General features: G+C 40.5%; 1 protein-coding gene across 1 annotated transcript in view; it reads right to left on the bottom strand.

The window, feature by feature from the left end:
• Positions 1 to 9046: 9046 nt before the first annotated feature.
• Positions 9047 to 20883, bottom strand: part of LOC124041306 (shootin-1-like) — a 43764-nt gene continuing 31927 nt past the window's right edge. Inside the window, 10 exon segments of the mRNA XM_046358751.1 lie at positions 9047 to 10011; positions 13579 to 13737; positions 13836 to 13856; positions 13988 to 14026; positions 14546 to 14666; positions 14891 to 14941; positions 15820 to 15926; positions 19610 to 19692; positions 19894 to 20011; positions 20548 to 20701. Of these exon segments, the coding sequence (XP_046214707.1) occupies positions 13628 to 13737; positions 13836 to 13856; positions 13988 to 14026; positions 14546 to 14666; positions 14891 to 14941; positions 15820 to 15926; positions 19610 to 19692; positions 19894 to 20011; positions 20548 to 20701 (804 nt within the window). The 3' untranslated portion in view covers positions 9047 to 10011; positions 13579 to 13627.

Genomic DNA, 20883 nt, shown 5'->3' with positions numbered 1-20883 from the left:
ATACCTCAGAGGGACCATGTGTTTTTAGTATGCGTAAAGAGGTCATGTGCAGGTTAAGTGTGCATCTGAAGTTTACACCTGGGAGACACATTGAGAGGTGTTATTTTAGGTCTTATTTGAAGAGCTAGCTCTGCAAGTATTAGGTCCCAGCTCCACACAGAATCTCGGTTGAAGCCTCTGGTCGAATGCACTCATGTCTCGGGCTTATTTCCCTAGTGGTCCCCTGAGGTAAACCATATCCTCCTCTTCCCCTCTCTCTAGTGACAGATAAAGCCTTGTTGTTACGCCCTGGCCTTAGAGATCCCTTTAATTATCTATTTGGTTAGGTCCGGGTGTGACTAGGTTGGGCAATCTATGTTTTCTATTTCTTTGTTGGCCTGGTATGGTTCCCAATCAGAGGCAGCTGTTTATTGTTGTCTCTGATTGGGGATCATATTTAGGCAGCCTTTTCCCACCTGTTGTTTGTGGGATCTTGTTTTTGTGTAGCTGCCTGTGAGCAACCTAGACCGCCACGGTTCGTTTTCGTCTGTATTGGTTTTGGTGAGTTTCATATTTATTAAACATGTGGAACTCTAAGTACGTTGCGCCTTGGTCCATTAATTCAAAGAGTGTGACACTTGTCTTGTAAGAGTCCCTGTGGGAGGGCTGGCCTCTCAGACAGGCACTTTGGGAAATTGTTCTTCCTCAAGTTGTAACAACATTGAGGCAAATTTAAGTTTGTTTCTGGTATTCCAGGCAAAAGAAGCAGGACAGAAGCCCATCCCGCCTCCAGAGCCAGTCCTGCCTAGCAGCATGGCCATTGGTTCAGTGTCCATGGCTGTGGCCAAGATTGGGGCTCTACTGCAAGTACATCACAGTTCTGAGCAACAAACAGGTCAGTGAGCTCCCCTTTGTGTTATGTGATGTAGGTCATTGATCAGGAATGATAGGCTTGAAGGCAATGCCAGATACAGTGGGGCAAAAAAGTATTTAGTCATCCACCAATTGTGCAAGTTCTCCTACTTAAAAAGATCAGAGCGGCCTGTAATTTTCATCATAGGTACACTTCAACTATGACAGACAAAATGAGAAAAAAAATCCAGAAAATCACATTGTAGGATTTTTAATGAATTTATTTGCAAATTAAGGTGGAAAATAAGTATTTGGTCAATAAAAAGTTTATCAATACTTTGTTATATACCCTTTGTTGGCAATGACATGCTGATGGAAGGAGGTTTTCACTCAAAATCTCACGGTACATGGCCCCATTCATTCTTTCCTTTACACGGATCAGTCGTCCTGGACCCTTTGCAGAAAAACAGCCCCAAAGCATGATGTTTCCACCCCCATGCTTCACAGTCGGTATGGTGTTCTTTGGATGCAACTCAGCATTCTTTATCCTCCAAACATGACGAGTTGAGTTTTTACCAAAAAGTTATATTTTGGTTTCATCTGACCATATAACATTCTCCCAATCTTCTTCTGGATCATCCAAATGCTCTCTAGCAAACTTCAGACGGGCCGGGACATGTACTGGCTTAAGCAGGGGAACACGTCTGGCACTGCAGGATTTGAGTCCCTGGCAGCGTAGTGTGTTACTGATGGTAGGCTTTGTTACTTTGGTCCCAGTTCTCTGCAGGTCATTCACTAGGCCCCCCCGTGTGGTTCTGGGATTTTTGCTCACCGTTCTTGTGATCATTTTGACCCCACGGGTGAGATCATGTGTGGAGCCCCAAATCGAGGAAGATGAAGCAGTCTTGAATGTCTTTCATTTCCTAATAATTGCTCCCACAGTTGATTTCTTCAAACCAAGCTGCTTACCTATTGCAGATTCAGTCTTCCCAGCCTGGTGCAGGTCTACAATTTTGTTTCTGGTGACCTTTGACAGCTCTTTGGTCTTGGCCATAGTGGAGTTTGGAGTGTGACTGTTTGAGGTTGTGGACAGGTGTCTTTTATACTGATAACAAGTTCAAACAGGTGCCATTAATACAGGTAAGTTACAGGTCTGTGAGAGCCAGAAATCTTGTTTGTTTGTAGGTGACCAAATACTTATTTTCCACCATAATTTGCAAATAAATTCATTAAAAATCCTACAATGTGATTTTCTGGATTTATTTTCCTCATTTTGTCTGTCATTGTTGAAGTGTACCTATGATGAGAATTGCAGGCCTCTGTCATCTTTTTTAAGTGGGTTAACTTGCACAATGGGTGGCTGACTAAATACTTTTTTGCCCCACTGTATATGTGTGGGTGTTAAGGGAGGCTATTTCATCTAGTTGTCATATTAAACAGTGTGTAGTAAAACTAGTGTTTAATAATATTGACCATCTTCAATCAATACTCTACATACAACACCCCTTCTGCCAATCACATTCTGTTAAAAGTCCCCAAAGCACACATCCTTGGGTCGCTCGTCTTTTAATTTCGCTCTAGCTAAAAACTGGAACGAGCTCCAACAAACACTCAAACTGGACAGTTTTATCTCAATCTCTTCATTGAAAGACTCACTCATGGACACTCTTACTGACCATTGTGGCTGCTTTGCATGATGTATTGTTCTCTACCTTCTTGCTCTTTGCTGTTGTCTGTGCCCAATGTTTTTACACTGTTTGTGCTGCTACCATGTTATGTTGCTACCCTGGTGTTGTCACATGTTGCTGCCATGCTATGTTGTCTTCGGTCTTTCTTTTATCGATGTGGATTGTCCTATATTTTTATTGAATTCATTTTTAATCCCAGCCCCCGTCCCCTTTTGAGGCCTTTTGGTAGGCAGTCATTGTAAATAAGAATTTGTTCTTAATTGACTTGCTTAGTTAAATAAATGATACATTTTTGTTATAAATAAACAGAAACCCAGCCTAAAACCCCAGAGTAAGCAATGTGATGTAGACGCATCTACACTGCATTCAGAAACTATTCAGACCACTTCACTTTCCCACATTGTTACGTTACAGTCTTATATAACATGTATTAAATCATTTGTTTCCCTCATGACAAAGAGAACTGGTTTAGAAATTTCAGCAAATGTATTCAGACCCTTTGCTATGAGACTCGAAATAGAGCTCAGGTGCATCCCGTTTCCATTCATCATCCTTGATGTTTTTACAACTTGACTGGAGTCCACCTGTGGTAAATTCAATTGACAGGATTTGGAAAGGCACACACCTGTCTATATAAGGCCCCACAGTTGACAGTGCATGTCAGAGCAAAAACCAAGCCATGAGGTCGAAGGAACTGTCCGTAGAGCTGTGAGACAGGATTGTGTCGAGGCACAGATCTGCAGAAGGGTACCAAAAAATGTCAGCAGCATTGAAGGTCCCCAAAAACACAGTGGCCTCCATTCTTAAATGGAAGAAGTTTGGAACCACCAAGACATTTCCTAGAGCTAGCCACCCGGCCAAACTGAGCAATCAGGTGAGAAGAGCCTTGATCAGGGAGGTGATATGGGTATCCCCAAACTATCACACTACCACTACCATGCTTGACCGTTGGTGTAAGGTTCTTACTGTGGAATGCAGTGTTTGGTTTTCGCCAGGCAGAATGGGACGCATGTCGTCCAAAAAGTTCTACTTCTGACTCATCTGTCCATAGAAAATTCTTCAAGGAGTCTTGACGACCATCCAGGTGCTTCCAAGTCCTTTTTTGGCAAACTTGAGTGAACTTTTTGGATGAGATGGGTCCCATTATGTCTGGCGAAAACCCAAACACTGCATTCCACAGTAAGAACCTCATACCAACGGTCAAGCATGGTGGTAGTGGGATGGTTTGGGGATGCTTTGCTGCCTCAAGACCTGGGCAACTTGCCATTCTAGAAGGAACCATGAATTCTGCTCTGTATCAGAATTATACAAGAGAATGTCAGGCCATCTGTCTGTGAGTTGAAGCGCAGCTGGGTCATTCAGCAAGACAATGATCCAAAACACACAATCAAATCTACATGAAAATGGTTAAAAAGCAACAAATCTGAAGTTTTGTAATGGCCTAGTCAAAGTCCACATCTGAAACGAGCAGTTCATGCTTTAAAACCCACAAATGTTGCTGAGTTAAAGCAGTTCTGCATGCAAGAGTGGGTCAAAAGTCCTCCACAGTGATGTGAGAGACTGATCAACAACTACAGGAATTATTTGGTTACAGCCAGCCAAAGGTGGCAAAACCAGTTGAGTGTAAGAGGGCAATTACTTTTTCACACAGGGGAATTGGGTGTTGCATAACTGTTCATTCAATTAAATAAGCATCAATTTGTTTTATTTGTAAACTCAGGTTCCCTTTATCTAATAATAGGTTTTGGTTGAAGATCTGATAACATTCAGTATCAAATATGCACAAGAAAACAGAGAATCAGAAAGAGGGTAAATGCTCGGCACTGTACATAGTATAAAGAAACATTTACCTAAAAAGATCTGAAATCCTCCAACAGATCATCACAATGGTCCTCGAGCTTCAAAAGGAGATATCAAATAATGAACATTGCTTCAAAAACGGGGGTAAGGAACATTGCGGCAGAGCCTGGTATAGTGGATCTACTGTACAGCATAGGGAGCTTGTGATTTATTTCTAAGACTGAACATATACTCAGAGTTGTCATGTAATGTATATTACAATTTCAATGTTGTTGTTACGTTCTTCAAAGTTAGAATCAATTCAATGCCGTCTGTCTATGGTTTAGCAGTGCCACAGGAGGTTGGTGGCACCTTAACTGGGGAGGATGGCTGATAGTAATGGGATTGATACCATTCCATTAACTCCATTCCAGACATTATTATGAGCCATCCTCCCCTCAGCAACGTCCTGTGTTTAGCACTAGAAGCACTATCTAACTGTGAATAGATTAAAGGTTGTCGATAGGAAATCGCTTTCACTATTTTATTATGTGAAGGACATCACAAGATGAGACGATAACAGCTCGCAGCCTGGCCTACATTTATAGGATTAACAATATTATTGATGGTGGGTTAAATATATCCTATGTAATACCTTCAAAAGCTTTGGAAACAGGAACGTCTAAATCCTATTCATACCCGCTAACCTAATTAAAGTACATGCATTTTAAATATCATTAACGTTCATTAGAGGTGTCAACCCCTCCTCCTGGAGAATTACTGGGTGAGCTGAATCTGGTGTGTTATAGAGCAGGGCTGGAGCAAAAGCCTGCATACCCAGTAGCTTTGCAGGAGGAAATGTAGAATCTCTGACATACAGTATGATCCAGCACTACTTTCCACAGATATGCATATTATAAACAATGACATTGTGTACATTTATGCTGACTAGACATTCCTTCTCTTTCCAGCCTGTACTGCCAACAGTGTCTGACTCTGGAGCCTTAGTTGTTGAGTCCTAAGCAGCCTCTAGATCTAATTACGGAAGCATCTAACAATCTTGGATTGGCACTTGGAAAGGAGGTCCATTTGGCAGTAAACTGTGCTGCTCACGACATAATGGACTATGTGTGTAAACAGAACGTTAAAACACGCACAGTGTGTCCTTGCGTACAATTCTATATGCGGGTACAGCAAGCGGTACCGATACACCAAGTCTGGAATCAACAGGACCCTGAACAGCTTCTACCCCCAAGCCATAAGACTGCTAATTAGTTAGTCCGGGTTTTTATTTGGTTAACAATTGAACTATTTCCAATGACGCTTTTTGCACGAACTTTTTTGACTCACCACATACGCTGCTGCTACTGTTTATTATCTATCTATCCTGTTGCCCAAGCACTTTATTCTTGGCACTTTATTCTTAGCTACATATTCTCTCTCTTACCTCGTACCCCTGCACATCGACTCAGTACTGGTACCCCTTGTATATAGCCAAGTTATCATTACTTATGATTTATTTCTCTCTGCATTGTTGGGAAGGGCCCTTGAGTAAGCATTTGACAAATAACATTTGATTTCCCATTGAAACCAATGTTTAACCTTCAAAAATTTTGTTAGTTAAAATTAACATTTTATGTTGACATACTATAGTTATTCAAAACAAAATATAAGCTGGAAAAAGATCTACTTTAAAGTTAGATTTTATTTTCTCTCTCTGCTCCAAAAAGAAAGTATGAAGTTATTACAGGAACCCCCAAGTCTCCAGATAAACTAGTGGATAAGGCTTTGATTAGTAAATACCCAGCAGTCGTAGCCCTGCTTGATCCTCTGTGAAAAGAGGTAAGATGTGAACACCCCTCCGAACACACGTCCACAGTAAATGAAAGACATGCGTTGGTGTGCTTATAGAAACTCATGGTGTGTGTGTGACCCGATGTGTAAGGAGCAGTAGGAGAGACTAAGCAGTGTGGATGGAGCCTCCTGCAGCCTGCTCTCTGACATCTCCTCTAAGCCCCAGTGTCACGGGTCACAGGAAGATGCCCCATCTCTTCCAGGGGTACATCCTGAATCGGACCAATAAAGTCACCGACCTGACCTACGTCACCACAGAGCACAAAAGGAATCCACTGATGGAGTTTTACATAGAGCTGTTTACTAATACATGACTCATTGTCCTAATGTAGGTCAAATGTACAGTGTGCAACATTTTGATGGAATGTCAAGAAAAATTGGAGGTCAAATCGATGCTAGGGGAATAAGCCGTCATATTGGCCAGATTGACCTATAATAATTGCCATCACAACATCAATACTGTGAATAGAAACAGTATGAACACGACAGTTATAAATATTTTGGAATAAATAGGTGACGTGTCAGACACGTCGACTTACATGGTTCCTCTGATGGTTTCAGTTGGATGAATTCCAAATGAAGATTTTTCCCATTTGAGTGTAGCCGACTCAAACTTTTATCACAGGGAGCCAAATGAATGTCTGCGTGGGCCATGTATCGATCGAATGATGCGACCCGACGATACTTCTACTGTTAAAGGTCATGGGACCCAAAATGATGTTCAGTCGGTTTACCTTTGTTCTAATCTCTCATGGACAGATGCATGTAGCATAAATGGAAGTATTATCTGTCCACAGACTGTGGGATGCGACGACGAAGGAGGAACTTTGTTTCCGGTATGCAGATTTTTCGCCACTGATCATTTGGGCAAATGATTCCGCAGGTGCACGCATCTATTTAATTTCTGAATGGGAGGGGACATTTGGCCCATAGACTTGCTTGAACTGTCAGAGTTTACGATTGGAGGGGTGGAGACTTCGCTAGTTTCGTTAGTATATTTTCTAACCCGTCTCCCCCTGAACTCAACTGAGCATCTGACGCAATTTACACAAGATTTTAGTTCAGGGTGTCCGAGATTACCTTTGTTCTTAAGATCTCGCTCAAATTAATGTTCTTCTATATGAAACTATGGTTTGTTAGTTCATGCTTATTTTGGGGAATTCACTGTTTTTCAGAGGAACCCCTGTAATGACAGATGGTGTAAAGCAGGGATGGGCAACTTTGATAGGGTGGGGGTCACTCTTCTTAAAAAAGAAAAAAAGAAAATGCATTGCAAGCCCCCGTCTTGACAGCAGAGCTAAAAGAAAATACAAAATAAACACTTTAGAGTTAATTTTGTGCAATTCTACACTTTCCCATGGGCTGTAGAGAAAATGTTGCAGTTTTGAAGCACGTTTGCTGCAATTCTACAAATTTTGCCAAAGGGTGGGAGATATGTTTGCAGTTTTCAATATGATATCTGAGTGAAACTGACTAATAAAATCAATGGGGGGCCCCCCGGCCAGTAATTCGACATGTTTAGATAGCTGACTGCAAAACTAACTTTACAATCGAAAAAATGTTAGCTGACATGGGCTAATTGACTGACTATCAGTGACTGACATAAAGCGATAAGAGGGGAGGGTTGATCCGAGACCCTTCAAAAGTTGCCCATCCCTGGTGTAAAGAGTTGATTCATTGACCTGGTAATACATTACTTTTATGTGTGTCTTTTTGTATGTCAGGTGAGGTAATAATTGGAACGACGTCACTGCAGGGCTCACCACACAACTCGCTCTCAGATGTGGTGAGGCTTAGTCTTCTCTTGAGATCTATATGTTTACATGTCTCTCTGTCTGTCTTTATCTAGTAATGTGTTGGACTGAATCTGCACATTTCAGTCTGACAATCCATTGCATCACTTTATGTATGTATTCTGCTCTGTACAAGTTTTATAATACAAATGTCTGTATTTACAAGGCCCAAGAACCTCTTGAAGTGATATAATAAACAGTTTGCCTGTCATTGTGTACTCACACCAAAACAAAGCCAAGTGACGGCGTCTTCTCTGTGCCTTGGCGATGAGCAGTCATCGCACGTTGGCACTCGCCGCCCGTAAACTCTTGTCATTGTGTGTTTCTCTCTCTCCCTCAGGTCGTAGGCCTGGGAGTTGTGTATGTCAAACTGGGAGGTCTGAGTCGTGGAGAGCGGCTGACTAAATACAACCGTCTGATTTCTATAGAGGAAGAATTGGCCCAGCAGGGAATACTGGGTATGGCTTTTTCCTCTCGCCTTTTCAGCCAGTAGAAAGAGGGTGCTAGACAAAGCTATGGGTAGGAGAGGCAGTAATGGCTGGGATGGTGAGAATACATTTCTCCCTGGACGTGAAAGGAAACTGTGTGTCAGGAATCATGAAGAGGGGGAAAAGGAGCTGGTGAAAACCCTACCTTGGTTCTGTTAATTGGCCACCTAATTACGCCTCCCAAAAAAGGGACAGGGATATTGGGCAATTACTGAAAAGCGAGTTCATCTTTGTATAAAATAAAGAATTAACTTCTGCACCAATTGCATATACAGGACTGTTGTATATCGTTTGGCTCTGGCTATGTGGAATATATATATTTTTAGTGCTGTCACAGCAGTAGAAATCATCGGACCTAGAATAGAGGGGCCTGGAGCGAGGAGGGACATGTTCAATGTACATAGACCTCTACAGAACATGTTCAATAGACTGTCATGCAGGGGCTAGTTTCGCTTTGGCCTTTTTAAAGCCTTTGTTGTCCATTCAACTTATTTCACTTGTTTTCTGTCTGCAGATTTAAGAAAAGACACATCCTCGCTCTTTGTTGGAGAAACGGAGGAGCAGTCATTTACATAATATAATTAATATAAGGATTAAATAATCAATATAAGGATTAAATGAATACCATAGTGTTTTTATTCCAAAATGACATTTTCTATTTATGTTTACATCAATCTAATGTAATTACTAGTCTTAAAATGAATAGCTCATACAATCTATTTAAATGATACACCATTACATTTCTTCCCATATTAAAATGAATGAATTTTCAGTCGTCACTTAGTGCAAAAAGGTTTCCCGCTAACTAAATGCAGCGTTGATCTGTGTTTTTCCTTGGAAACAAAACTGAATTGATCAAAATGACCACATAAAGGAATCACAATTTGGTATCACATACTCTGGAATAAACAAATTATATTTACACATTTGCAAATTCCAAAGAATAAAAAATACACACACATACAAAAAGATTATGTAAGACACAGTGGTCAATATTATTTTGAATAAACCTGTCCATTATTTTTATGTGGTTTATGACATTTCCATTTTTGGTATAATGCCAGTGTTGGGGTAGCTACTCTGAAAAGATAGTTTACCAATTACTTCACACTGAAAGAATTTAAGCTAAACTAAAGCTCGCCTTAAGAAAAAAGTTACTTTGAAAAAGTAGTTCACTACATCCAAACTACTTTGTGAAAAATTATCATATGTATCTGAATGTGTAATTTAGCCTATTAAACACAACTGTTTCAAGTGAGAATTAGGCAGGTCTGATGCCGAAAAAAACTTCACCCATTTTATCTTTTCATTTTGAAAAAAAAAAGTAGTGTGTAGTTCCAGGAGTTGGCTACATGGCAAAAATGATTAACTACTGAAAACCCTACTTAGATTTGAATTTAGTTCAACTACCACCAACCTACTGCAAAATGTAATTCAATTACTAGTTGGACCAAATGTCGTTCATTACTCCCCAACCCTGTGTAGTGCAGTGGGGACACCAGACATGCTTTGTACTCTGAGGTCTTCTTTCCTTCACCAGAGAGCTGACTGCAGCATTGACAGGTGCAGGTCTCTTGTCTAAAGAGAAATAGATGAAAAGGAACACAGATGAGAAACACTGAGCAAGACCAACGATTTATACACTCATCCATCTTAACAAGCGTTTGAGTGTAAAGCAATTTAAAAATCGACCTTGATTAGAAATCCACCGAAGTACTTGAATAGTTTGATACTGACAGAAAAATATTTGATATTAGTAGCACTCACTATTACTCAATTAGTGGAACTCACTAATCAATATCTTCGTGTAACATGTTACTGCTGATACAAGTTATTGTTTAGGAAACATCCTATTTTTTAAGCAATGTTGACAGGATGACAGATGGATCTGAAAGAGCCGACACAAAAGAAGGCTAAAGCATACAGCAACTCAATGCTGACCACCAAGTAAAGCCAACACACTGAGAAAGGGCCCCTTCATAATTTGTCATATCCTCATCCGACTCCAACAGAGTTCCTAGAGGAAATAATTATGTAGTCTAAACAGTTGCGGCATGCCCTGCGTCAGTGTAACAGAGGGGGCAGTTGTTCCAGTGGGAAGTAGACGGTTCAGAGGTGCTTTGTGCACCAACAGACAGGGAGAGCCACCACACAGCTGTGTTGGAGCACTTACGGCCTGCCTCAATGGCCCTGTCAAAGGAGTTCTTCATTCGTGCTCTTTTCAACTGAAAATGCAACATTGATTTATCCATTAATTACTGTATTTAACCTATCAATTTACTTGATTTCTGATGATTTAAGGATAGTTTTTCCATACTTATTTAACTTGGCTTATCTTTATCGTATCTTACGTAGGCATATCATTCTGGGTAAAAGCTGAACATGGCACAAAGCACAATTACTCCTGTTATCAAGAATGCCTGCGTAGTTACAACATTTTAGGATGAGTAAACTTGCATTTTAATTGGAATATCAACTTACTAAAGATTGTGAGCATCATAATAGACTGGATTTCACTTGGTTTTAAAGTGCTTAGCTCGGCATTGCCTCAACTACTATGGTATATAATACAAAATTGTTGATAAAGATGAGAGAATATTCTGTGTTCATATAGCCATCTACTTAACATCCAAACAAGCCAAGGAAGAAGAGAAAGAGAGAGCTGGATCTACAGACATCCTCTAATCAATGAGTGTGGATAGCCAGAAGTAGCGGGCAGAGAGAAAGCAGCCCTATGAATTGGCCCTGAGCAGCCATGGTTCCCCACCAGGCAATTACTCTGTTTGGAAAATAAACGGAATGACTAACAAAATAGGCTAAATTAAGTGTTTCCTAGACACACTAAAAAGAGGCTTCCTAATTGCCAATCCCTCTGGGGGGAAAAAAAACAACAAAACGTTGCATTGTATTGGCTGATGGCGACAAAAATAGAGAGCTGTAAAGATGGCTCTCACCAAAATAAAAAGGGACGCAGCATGCCTCTGGGTAATTACATTGTCGCCCTGATCGACAGAATCTTTACTGCTTGTCAATCAATGTCAGACGGCAGATCGCTAAAGAGGAAGCAGGGAAAGGCCAGGTCATGGACTCTGTTTGGACGTTGAGCTGTCCATGGACTGAAAACAACAGCTCCAAGGAGAGCAAGCATCAGCTGGCCGTAGTCGGTGATACTGTTTGTGACTTCTAGAATCAGATTCCGTACGAAATACTGAAGACCTACAATGACATACTTTTTTTAAGTGCAATCATTTCAAAGAGGTTGAGGAGAGACTGAGGCCAGGATTCAAAGAAACGCAGATTACTGACATCGCACTGCACTTGGTGGAACCGCAGTAACTGCCATCAAATCAATGAAAATGTTTTCTCCCTTGAAGCATGCTTAATTTTCTGTTTGAATTAAATGATGTACCCATTCTATTTGGCATTTTGACAGTTAACACAGTTGGAATCAAGGCAATATTTTACATTTATGAATCAGGCTCGCAGCGCGAAGGTTGTTTATCTGTGTTTGAATCCCAGCCTGTGGCACCATTTCCTGCTATAACATCCATTATTACAATGGTATTCTCCCTCTCTTTGTCTCGCTTTCTGTCTGTCCATCACATAGAGTGGCTTACTCAAGCAATGTCTGATGCTCAATGTCACTCTCATCTCCTTGGACGTTATCTAAGTTTAGTCTTAGTTAACCTCCTCTTCCTTCAACATGAGAAAATGGAGGGCCATAAGAAAAACATGTCAGTCTGCACAATTAGTCATTTCCGAGTCCTTGGTGCAAGCAACGTCCCCTTGTCCACTGATCCCTCTGTCTGCAAGGCCATTGTCGAGGGGAATTCTGCTGTTAAATAAAATGACAGTGACTTCCTCTTCCAACAATGTTGTAGCCCTGTCTGTATTTTTGCGGCAGTCCACTGATGAATGAATGTGCAGAGCCAATAGGTCTTAAGATGAAGTCTGAGCCCCTTGAGGCGCCTGGAAGATAAATCTAACACAAGACACTTTATCCTCAAACAGGCTTTTGGGGGTAAGTAGTATACATGTAAACAACATGGGAGAAAGAAAAGTCACTCAAATTGAATTTCCTCCACAATCTTGGGGGATTTGACTCTTTCTTTCAACTGTGCTCCAAGTGGAAATTGTGCCTTAGTGACAAATGAGACCCAAATCCTCAATTAGTGCCCCACACAATGGTTACGGGACGTCACGCTCCTGTTTCTGGCTCTCACATTTCCCCCTCACTTCAGAAATAGTCCTACGAATTTGTGCAGGTGAGGGAAAAAGCCCATCCTCATGGTCAACTAAGCGTGATGGTCATTGTGGCGTTCTGAGAGCAAGTTGATCCCAATCCAATTGTTCCGTAACAAACACCTAGCAGAACAGCTTAACCTGTAGTTGCCAAGCATTTGACTAAAATCTACAGCTCCAGTATCACCAGTTACAATGCTATATGTGCATTTACATGCTTGAAATTCTTTAGTTTTGAAATAGATTCTGCTATAAAAAATCTTTACAATAATGCCTTCAAATAACACCTGCACAAAAAAATTATCTTGGTCCATGAAAGACTGGGGGAGTATCGAGCGAGGGGAGTAGTGGAAACAAAATCTGCCACAGTGCCCTGTAATTGCTCACTGGGAGGCTACAAGGTTAATACTGGTCTAGACAGACCAATTTAAAGACATACTTGCTTTGGCAAATGTTCAAGGCTACAAAAGCCGGCTGACGGATCCTCTCAGTGCAAACAAAGACTGTGTCAAAAATGTGGGCTTCACCTTCACCATTAAAGAAATTTTAACAAAGCCTACGGTTGTGGGAACAAAGTATTTCATTTCACCTAAATCAATCGCCCCGTGGTAATCCCTCATACAGTAGTGCACTCCCTCCCCAAAACAAAACAAGCAGCAGTGTGAAAACATCACAGCTTAATACAACATGAAGCCACGGTGCACTGGATCTCAAGAGCGGCTCTAATTATTCCTGTAATCATGAGAAACAACTAGGGCCAGACTGGTTCTTACTCTAAAGGAGATTTATCTTACAGAAAGAAGTAGGTTTCTCATTTTCAATCAGTTGGGTCTTGGGACTTAAACTCCATTGTAAATAATGCAGTGATTCCAGGTGTTGAGACATCCTGTGAGGCGTACTTACCCAGGGCCCTGGGGTGCTAGTGGCCAGGACTCAGGTCAGCTGAGTGGGCCTAGAGCGGGACAGAGTCCTGGGAGGTCTGCTTGGTCTGGGGCTGGTCCCCTCTCACTCTGGTGACATCCAGAACACTGCTGGGGAAGGGACGGGGTGAGGACGGCGAACCTTCACAGAGACAGACATAAACACAATCACATATAGATCCACAGTATTTCTACTTTCAACAGTTGGAAATTGCTACCGTAGGCCTACAGTATGTTTACCTATTTGTCTGATGGTAGGATCTGCAGTGACAGAGAACTGATATTATTATGTAGGTGTGTTAGCAACACGGCACAACTTCTTATATGTTTAAATCATTGCAAAGGAGTGTAAAATAAATTAACATTTAACTAAATCAACTACCAGGACCCACCTCCAGAAAGTGGTGTCCTTACTACAAAACATGGGTGGGCTGTGTGGAAGAAGAGATGTCATATTTTGAGATTTGCAATATGTTGTTTCACTAAATAATTATTAAATAATTAGAACATGTGTATGCAAATGATTGATATTTATATAACATTTACAACAGGTGAAGGGAGAAAGGCAATAACCTTATTCTTGCATTAATTACTGGAAATTCATTTGAACATGCCCCATATATATATTTATATATAGTCTCCTAAATGTAGTATCACTTGTTTAATTTAATAATAACAATAAAGCAAAACAAATAGAGAAACGTTACGTTATGATACTCTCCTACGGATGTCATCTTACCTATTTCTTGTTACACAAGACTCTCTCCATGATCCCATCCTTTAGCTATTCGTACTGAAACTATTAGCAGGACATAAGACTGCCTTTGTCTAAATAGACAAAAATTGATACAATATTGTTCGTCATCTTTACGGCCACTGAAACCCCCTCCAGAGTAAGTACGGGCTTGTCATTCTTCAGTTGTATATATTTTAAAGGAGACAAAACTCACAACTTTCCTGTGAGGTCTTGAATGCGCCCCGTCGTCTCTGTAGAACTCTCTCCAGCTCAGACTCAGTGTTTGTTGATGGAGATGCAACTTTAAGGTGGGGGGAGGGCCTTTTGAACGTATCCTGTACAGTTGGAACATAAAGGGATACAGATTCTGGTATGGTTTTGAGAATAACCTCTAACAACTTAAAGTAGCTATATATTATAAAATATTGTTTGTTCTGGTAGCTTGTATACTATAGCGTCTAACAAATCATGGTTTTATAACCAACAACAAATAACAACATTTTGGAAAAGGAAAGTAAATCAAAAAAGGACTACTGCTATTATTAAAAGGTTCCATTACCAGAATTCCTTTAAGTTCCTGAATGGCAGAATTAGAGGGTACCCTTTCTCGCTGGTAAGAGGATGAGGACAGATGGAAAGATCGGTTTGGTAAATAAGCAGCACATATTTGACACATTTATCCCAATCACTGTTTCAGCCTACAGAACCTGTTAGCATTGTAGTGTATTTCTAGACCACTCTTCGTACCACAGAGACCAGAATACAGGTTAAAACAGGGTCAAAAAATAAAGATGTCCACATAGTGTATAATTATTTAATTTTGCACGCAAACAGACAATTTATGCATTATAAAATAATTTGGGTAAAGTATAGGTCCTAATGGTCTCCAATTTTGAGAGAACTGTGGGCAGAGTGCTAAGTGCTACATGTTGACATGTCTTAAGAGATCTCATAAGAACTTACAAAAACAAGCTCATGCGGTAATCACATACAGCACACTGTCATCCCTGTTGGAATGTGACAATGTGTTCAAAATAGCTTCTGAAGTTTACACAGTCGTATGGACCTTATTTGTAAAATAGAGCAGTTTTTCAATTTCCTGAAGTTTCAATTATGGAGTTACAAGGTTTTCTTCCGTCAGCGACGCTATGCTATTTAGAAACATACAGGCCCGTGAACATGATTTCGACAGGTCATTAAGCCTTTCACTGTGTTCCAGTTGAAACACAGCTTTTCTCTAAGGTAAACATAATGTACAGAGCTCCATGTCGACATGGCTTAGAAGTCTTACAACATACAAAAACAAGCTCACTTCAGTACCACATACACTATTCTTAGGACACAGGTCCATGAACATGATTGTACAGGTCATATAGCCATTTCACCTGTAACAAGGAAAAAGAGTGCATTTATGTAGAAACTCAGCTTTTCTCTGAGTTGAAGTGGTACAATGTCGGCGACCCTTTGTGAGGTATATCCTGCATGTACCTGGACGGGCTTGGTTTTGTTGGGGGCCTGGCCCACGGGTCGGAGGTGAACCCCCCTTTTGATTCTCTGCATCATCTCATCCACAGCTTGTTGCCTGATGTCCATCTCTAGGAGTCAACACAAAAAGAGCACATAGGCTATTTATTGGATTTTGATCCATACTAAGAATAGAATACAACTTTACTTGGAGATTTAATAAAAAACATGACCTCCATCCTCCTCTATTGCTGTCTATACATTCCATGAAGGCGAGTATTGCGGGCAAACATTACAGACAAGAGTTCATACAGTGGTCTTTACAAATGGCTTCGGTACTCCAACAACCATTATGTTTTTATTCAGTTCAAAAAGAAAAGTTTAGCAAATTCTGCAAGAAAATACAAGTTATACGCTGCTGACAAAAGTTTAACAGCTTGTAGAAAGAAATGTAAGAACATTGCACACTCTATGCTCCCAACAATTCAATGGGTAAACCTAATCACCTTGTAACCTTCAATTAAGATTATACAATAAAGCTATTGTTAGCTGGCACATAACTCACATTGTTATGAAAATGTTGTCCTCCAAAGTATTCCAATAAATATTCAAAGTATTAAAGAAATATATTTATTATTTTATTCAAACATTGTAATTGAAATGAAAAATATCATTGATGACGGTATTCAAGCCATTCTCTTCTACCTCTAGGGGCAACCAGGTACAGTAGTGAGTGCCCAGTAACAGAAAATCACTGAAAATGAAGGACTGATAACAAAACAAGGATATTTTTATGTTCAGAAAATACATACAAATGTATCACCCACTCTAACTATTCAAGGTTTGTTTTTTGTTCATGCAAACGGATGAACGCAACTTTATTAAAGGTCCAATGCGGCCATTTTTATCTCAATATCAAATCATTTCTGGGTAACAATTAAGTACTTTACCGTGACTGTTTTCAATTAAAATGGTCAAAAAGAAACAAAAATAGCTTCTTTCAAAGAGCAATTTCTCAAGCAAGAATTTTTCTAGGACTGTCTGGGAGCGGTCTGAGTAAGGGGCCTAATTGGACAAGCCTAATGGGAGGGATATGTAACCTGAAAACTAGCTGTTATCGGCAGAGAGGTTTAAAACTGTCTTTGTTATTGGTCTATTAACTTATACTGCCTGGTAATGTCGCCAGGCAGGCACAAAAACTTAATCCCATCAAAACAGGCTGAAATTTCAGGCGGTCTTTTCAAACAGTTTTTACACTAAAAGGACATCATAATTTCTACAAATTCGCAATATTATTCCAACCTCATAGCGTGGAAATATATATAATACACATAAAAATCTACTTTTTGACTGTACTGGGCCTTTAACTAACATGGCCCGTCAATGCCCAATGCATCCCCAATAAATGCTCATAAAGTACAGACTGGTGTCCTTCGACTACTCAATTATTAATGTCTACATTCCGCATACAAAAGTGACCCAACTGACCCATAGTGATTCTGGAAAATAGAAATTACTTTGAGAGCAACCTTAATTTTGGGTTAAATAATGGCCCTCAATTAAGTCGAGCTGCCATTGAATTCCACTGAGGAATTTCTACACAGGGGAACATTTGTGAAAGAAAAATGTCTTGTATGCAGTTTTAAATGAGAAAACAATAAAACATTTTAATTTCAATTATGGATACTGCAAGAAAACCAAGGTCAGAGCACATTGTAGTCAACAGAATTCACGATTAGACCGCGACAAGGTGATTCTACCTGAGTGAAACCTGAAATAAGAGAGAGTGGAAACTATAAACAGTCAAACTATGTGGATGGACTGAGAAACAGATGAGATTGTGAATGGGACAGGTTGTACAAAGTCTGAATGTGGATGTCTAGGTACTGTATCAATAAGAGCCATGTTAGTTTAAAACATAATAGGCACTATCCAAATAAAGTGCAACCCAAAGATCAGAGCTTCTGCTATAGTGATAGGCTCTGAAGCAATTGGGTCACAGATTCAAGTCTTCCAGGCGGTATATCTTAGCTACATATAGTGCATTCGGAAAGTATTCATGACCCCTACCCCTTTTCCACATTTTGTTACGTTACAGCCTTCTTTAAAAAATCATTAAATAATCCCCCCTCATCAATCTACACACAATACCCCATGATGACAAAGCGAAAACAGGTTTTTATTTTTTTTTGCAAAAAAAGAAAGAAAAATCAGCAATACCTTATTTACATAAGTATTAAGACCCTTTGCTATGAGACTCAAAATTGAGCTCAGGTGCATCCTGTTTCTATTGATCATCCTTGAGATGTTTCTACAACTTGATTGGAGTCCACCTGTGGTAAATTCAATTGATTGGACATGATTTGGAAAGGCACACAGTTGACAGTGCATGTCAGAGTAAAAACAAAAGTCATGAGGTCGAAGGAATTGTCCATGAAACTCAGAGACAGGATTGTGTCGAGGCACAGATCTGGGGAAGGGTATCAAAACAATTATGTAGCATTGAAGGTATCCAAGAACACAGTTGTCTCCATCATTCTCAAATGGAAGAAGTTTGGAACCATCAAGACTCTTCCTAGAGCTGGCTGCCTGGCCAAACTGAGCAATCGAGGGAGAAGGGAGGTGACCAAGAACCAGATGGTCACTCTGACAGAGCTCCAGAGATACTCTGTGGAGATGGGAGAACCTTCCAGAAGGGCAATCATCTCTGCAGCACTCCACCAATCAGTACTTTATGGTAGAGGGGGCAGACGGAAGACACTCTTCAATAAAAGGCACATGACAGCCCGCTTGGAGCTTGCCAAAAGGCACATAAAGGACTCTCAGACCATGAGAAACAAGATTCTCTGGTCTGATTAAACAAATATTGAACTCTTTGGCCCGAATTCCAAGCATCACGCCGGGAGGAAACCTGGCACCATCCTTACGGTGAAGCATGGTGGTGGCAGCATCATGCTGTGGGGATGTTTTTCAGTGGCAGGGACTGGGAGACTAGTCAGGATCGAGGGAAAGATGAACAGTGAGATCCTTGATGAAAAACTGCTCCAGAACGCTCAGGACCTCAGACTGGGGCGAAGGTTTACCCTCCAACAAGGACAATGACCCTAAGCACACAGCCAAGACAACGGAGGAGTGGCCTCCGGGACAAGTCTCTGAATGTCCTTGAATGGCCCAGCCAGAGGACATGAACCCGATCAAACATCTCTGGAGAGACCTGAAAATAGCTGTGCAGCAACGCTCCCCATCCAACCTGACAGAGCTTGAGAGGATCTGCAGAGAAGAATGGGAGAAACTCCCCAAATAAGGTGTGCCAAGCTTGTAGCGTCATACCTAAGAAGACTCAAGGCTGTAATCGCTGCCAAAGGTGCTTCAACAAAGTACTAAGTAAAGGGTCTGAATACTTATGCAAATGTAATAGTTTGGTTGTTTTTCCCCCTCCAAATTTGCTAAATAAAAATTACAAATAACTGTTTATGCATTGTCATTATGGGTTATAGTGTGTACATTGATGAGGGGAAAAAACGATTTAATCAATTTTAGAATAAGGCTGTAACGTAACAAAATGTGGAATAAATCAAGGGGACTGAATACTTTCCAAATGCACTATAGTTTACATGAAAGTGGGGAGCTGTACGACGACACCCTTGAACTACTGTCCAAATGTTCAGTGTCAGCACAATAAAATAAATAGTATAAGGTCATACAGTGCTTGCAGTTAAACGCTACAACCGGCTACAAACCAAAGAGAGGTTATAAGAACATTTTGGTAAAGCTCTTAAAATATATATTTTAGGAATTTTTCCATTTACTGTACCTGGCTCCTTTGCTGAGTCTTGAACCACTAATGGAATATCCCTACTGATATTTTTCTTTTTGCGAATCATCAATAGTAGTGAACTGTAAAGAAACAGAAAAGAGTGAGTTGACCTTGAACCATATATAATGCCCTATAGGGAGTTTTTCCTAACCATGTGTCCTGACCAGGAAGTAAGACTGGTCCCCAGTATGACTACTTCAAGCAGATGTAGTTCATGTAAAATGTACATTGTAAATGATTCCCATTTGTTCATATTATTATTATTATATATTATATCTTACCCGAGAGGGTTGGTGAGTGGGGCTGGTGGTGGAGGAGGGGGTGGCGGGGGCGGAGGTGGAGGGGCTTGAGCAGGCGGAGGGTTAGAAAGGGCCTGGAGCTTCTTCTGCAGCTCCTCTACTGCTCATTAGGACAAATGGACAAGTAGCATCAGCATCCATTCATTTAAGGGAGGTGTTAAATATATTATATTACGAACTGAATTGGAATGGAGAATATTAACCCAAAAATGTATTCTGAACTGCTCCATGAAACACTGTTTTTAGTCCATTGCTTTTGTTAACAACTGAAGAATGTTCTGATGTATATCATCATCCATTTAGGAAAGGCTCAACATTACAAACACTTGAAATGAATGGAAATGGCTCAGAAAATGGTTAGAGAACTGCAGGTTGAGATGATTAACCTACAAATGCATTATAAAGTGCTCTAATGAAAATGTTTCTTTGCAGTCCATTGCTTTTGCTAACAAATGAAGGGGGTTCTGTGCATTTCTCTACAGTTAAAACCCAAGGTTGGCTTCAGTTGAATACATGTAGAAATCCCATTGTCAAACCATGAGAATAACATGAACCTTTTGACAAAGCCCACTCATTCCCTGCTGGGATCATGTACAGCGATTGTGTGCAATCCTCCAATTCTGCTGTGCCACTCACCAGTAAACTTGAGATCCTTGGCCTCCACCTTAGCCATGGAACATCTCTCTTCGTGCTCCCTCTTCTCCTCTGCCAGGAGCTCTAGCTTACGTTGTAACGCCAGCACCTCCTTATGTAGCTCTGAACCCCTGAGCTGCTCCTCAATCCCCTTCATCTGTTACCGCCAAACATGACCAATTCACTCACAATCCTACAAGATATGCTCTGTACGGGGGACATTCTTACTAAATTTGAAGTGAACGTTAGGAAATAAAGAGTATGATTTTACAAGACAAACAATGGTTCACTACAGACAGAAAGATGTTGAGGCAAAAATAGTGATGTGGTGCTGCTTTA

This window comes from Oncorhynchus gorbuscha, linkage group LG08 (genome assembly GCF_021184085.1).
Source record: "Oncorhynchus gorbuscha isolate QuinsamMale2020 ecotype Even-year linkage group LG08, OgorEven_v1.0, whole genome shotgun sequence".
Lineage (NCBI taxonomy): Eukaryota > Metazoa > Chordata > Actinopteri > Salmoniformes > Salmonidae > Oncorhynchus > Oncorhynchus gorbuscha.
Note: the sequence above shows the minus strand (reverse complement) of the source record. Positions and strands in the feature narration are given on the sequence as shown.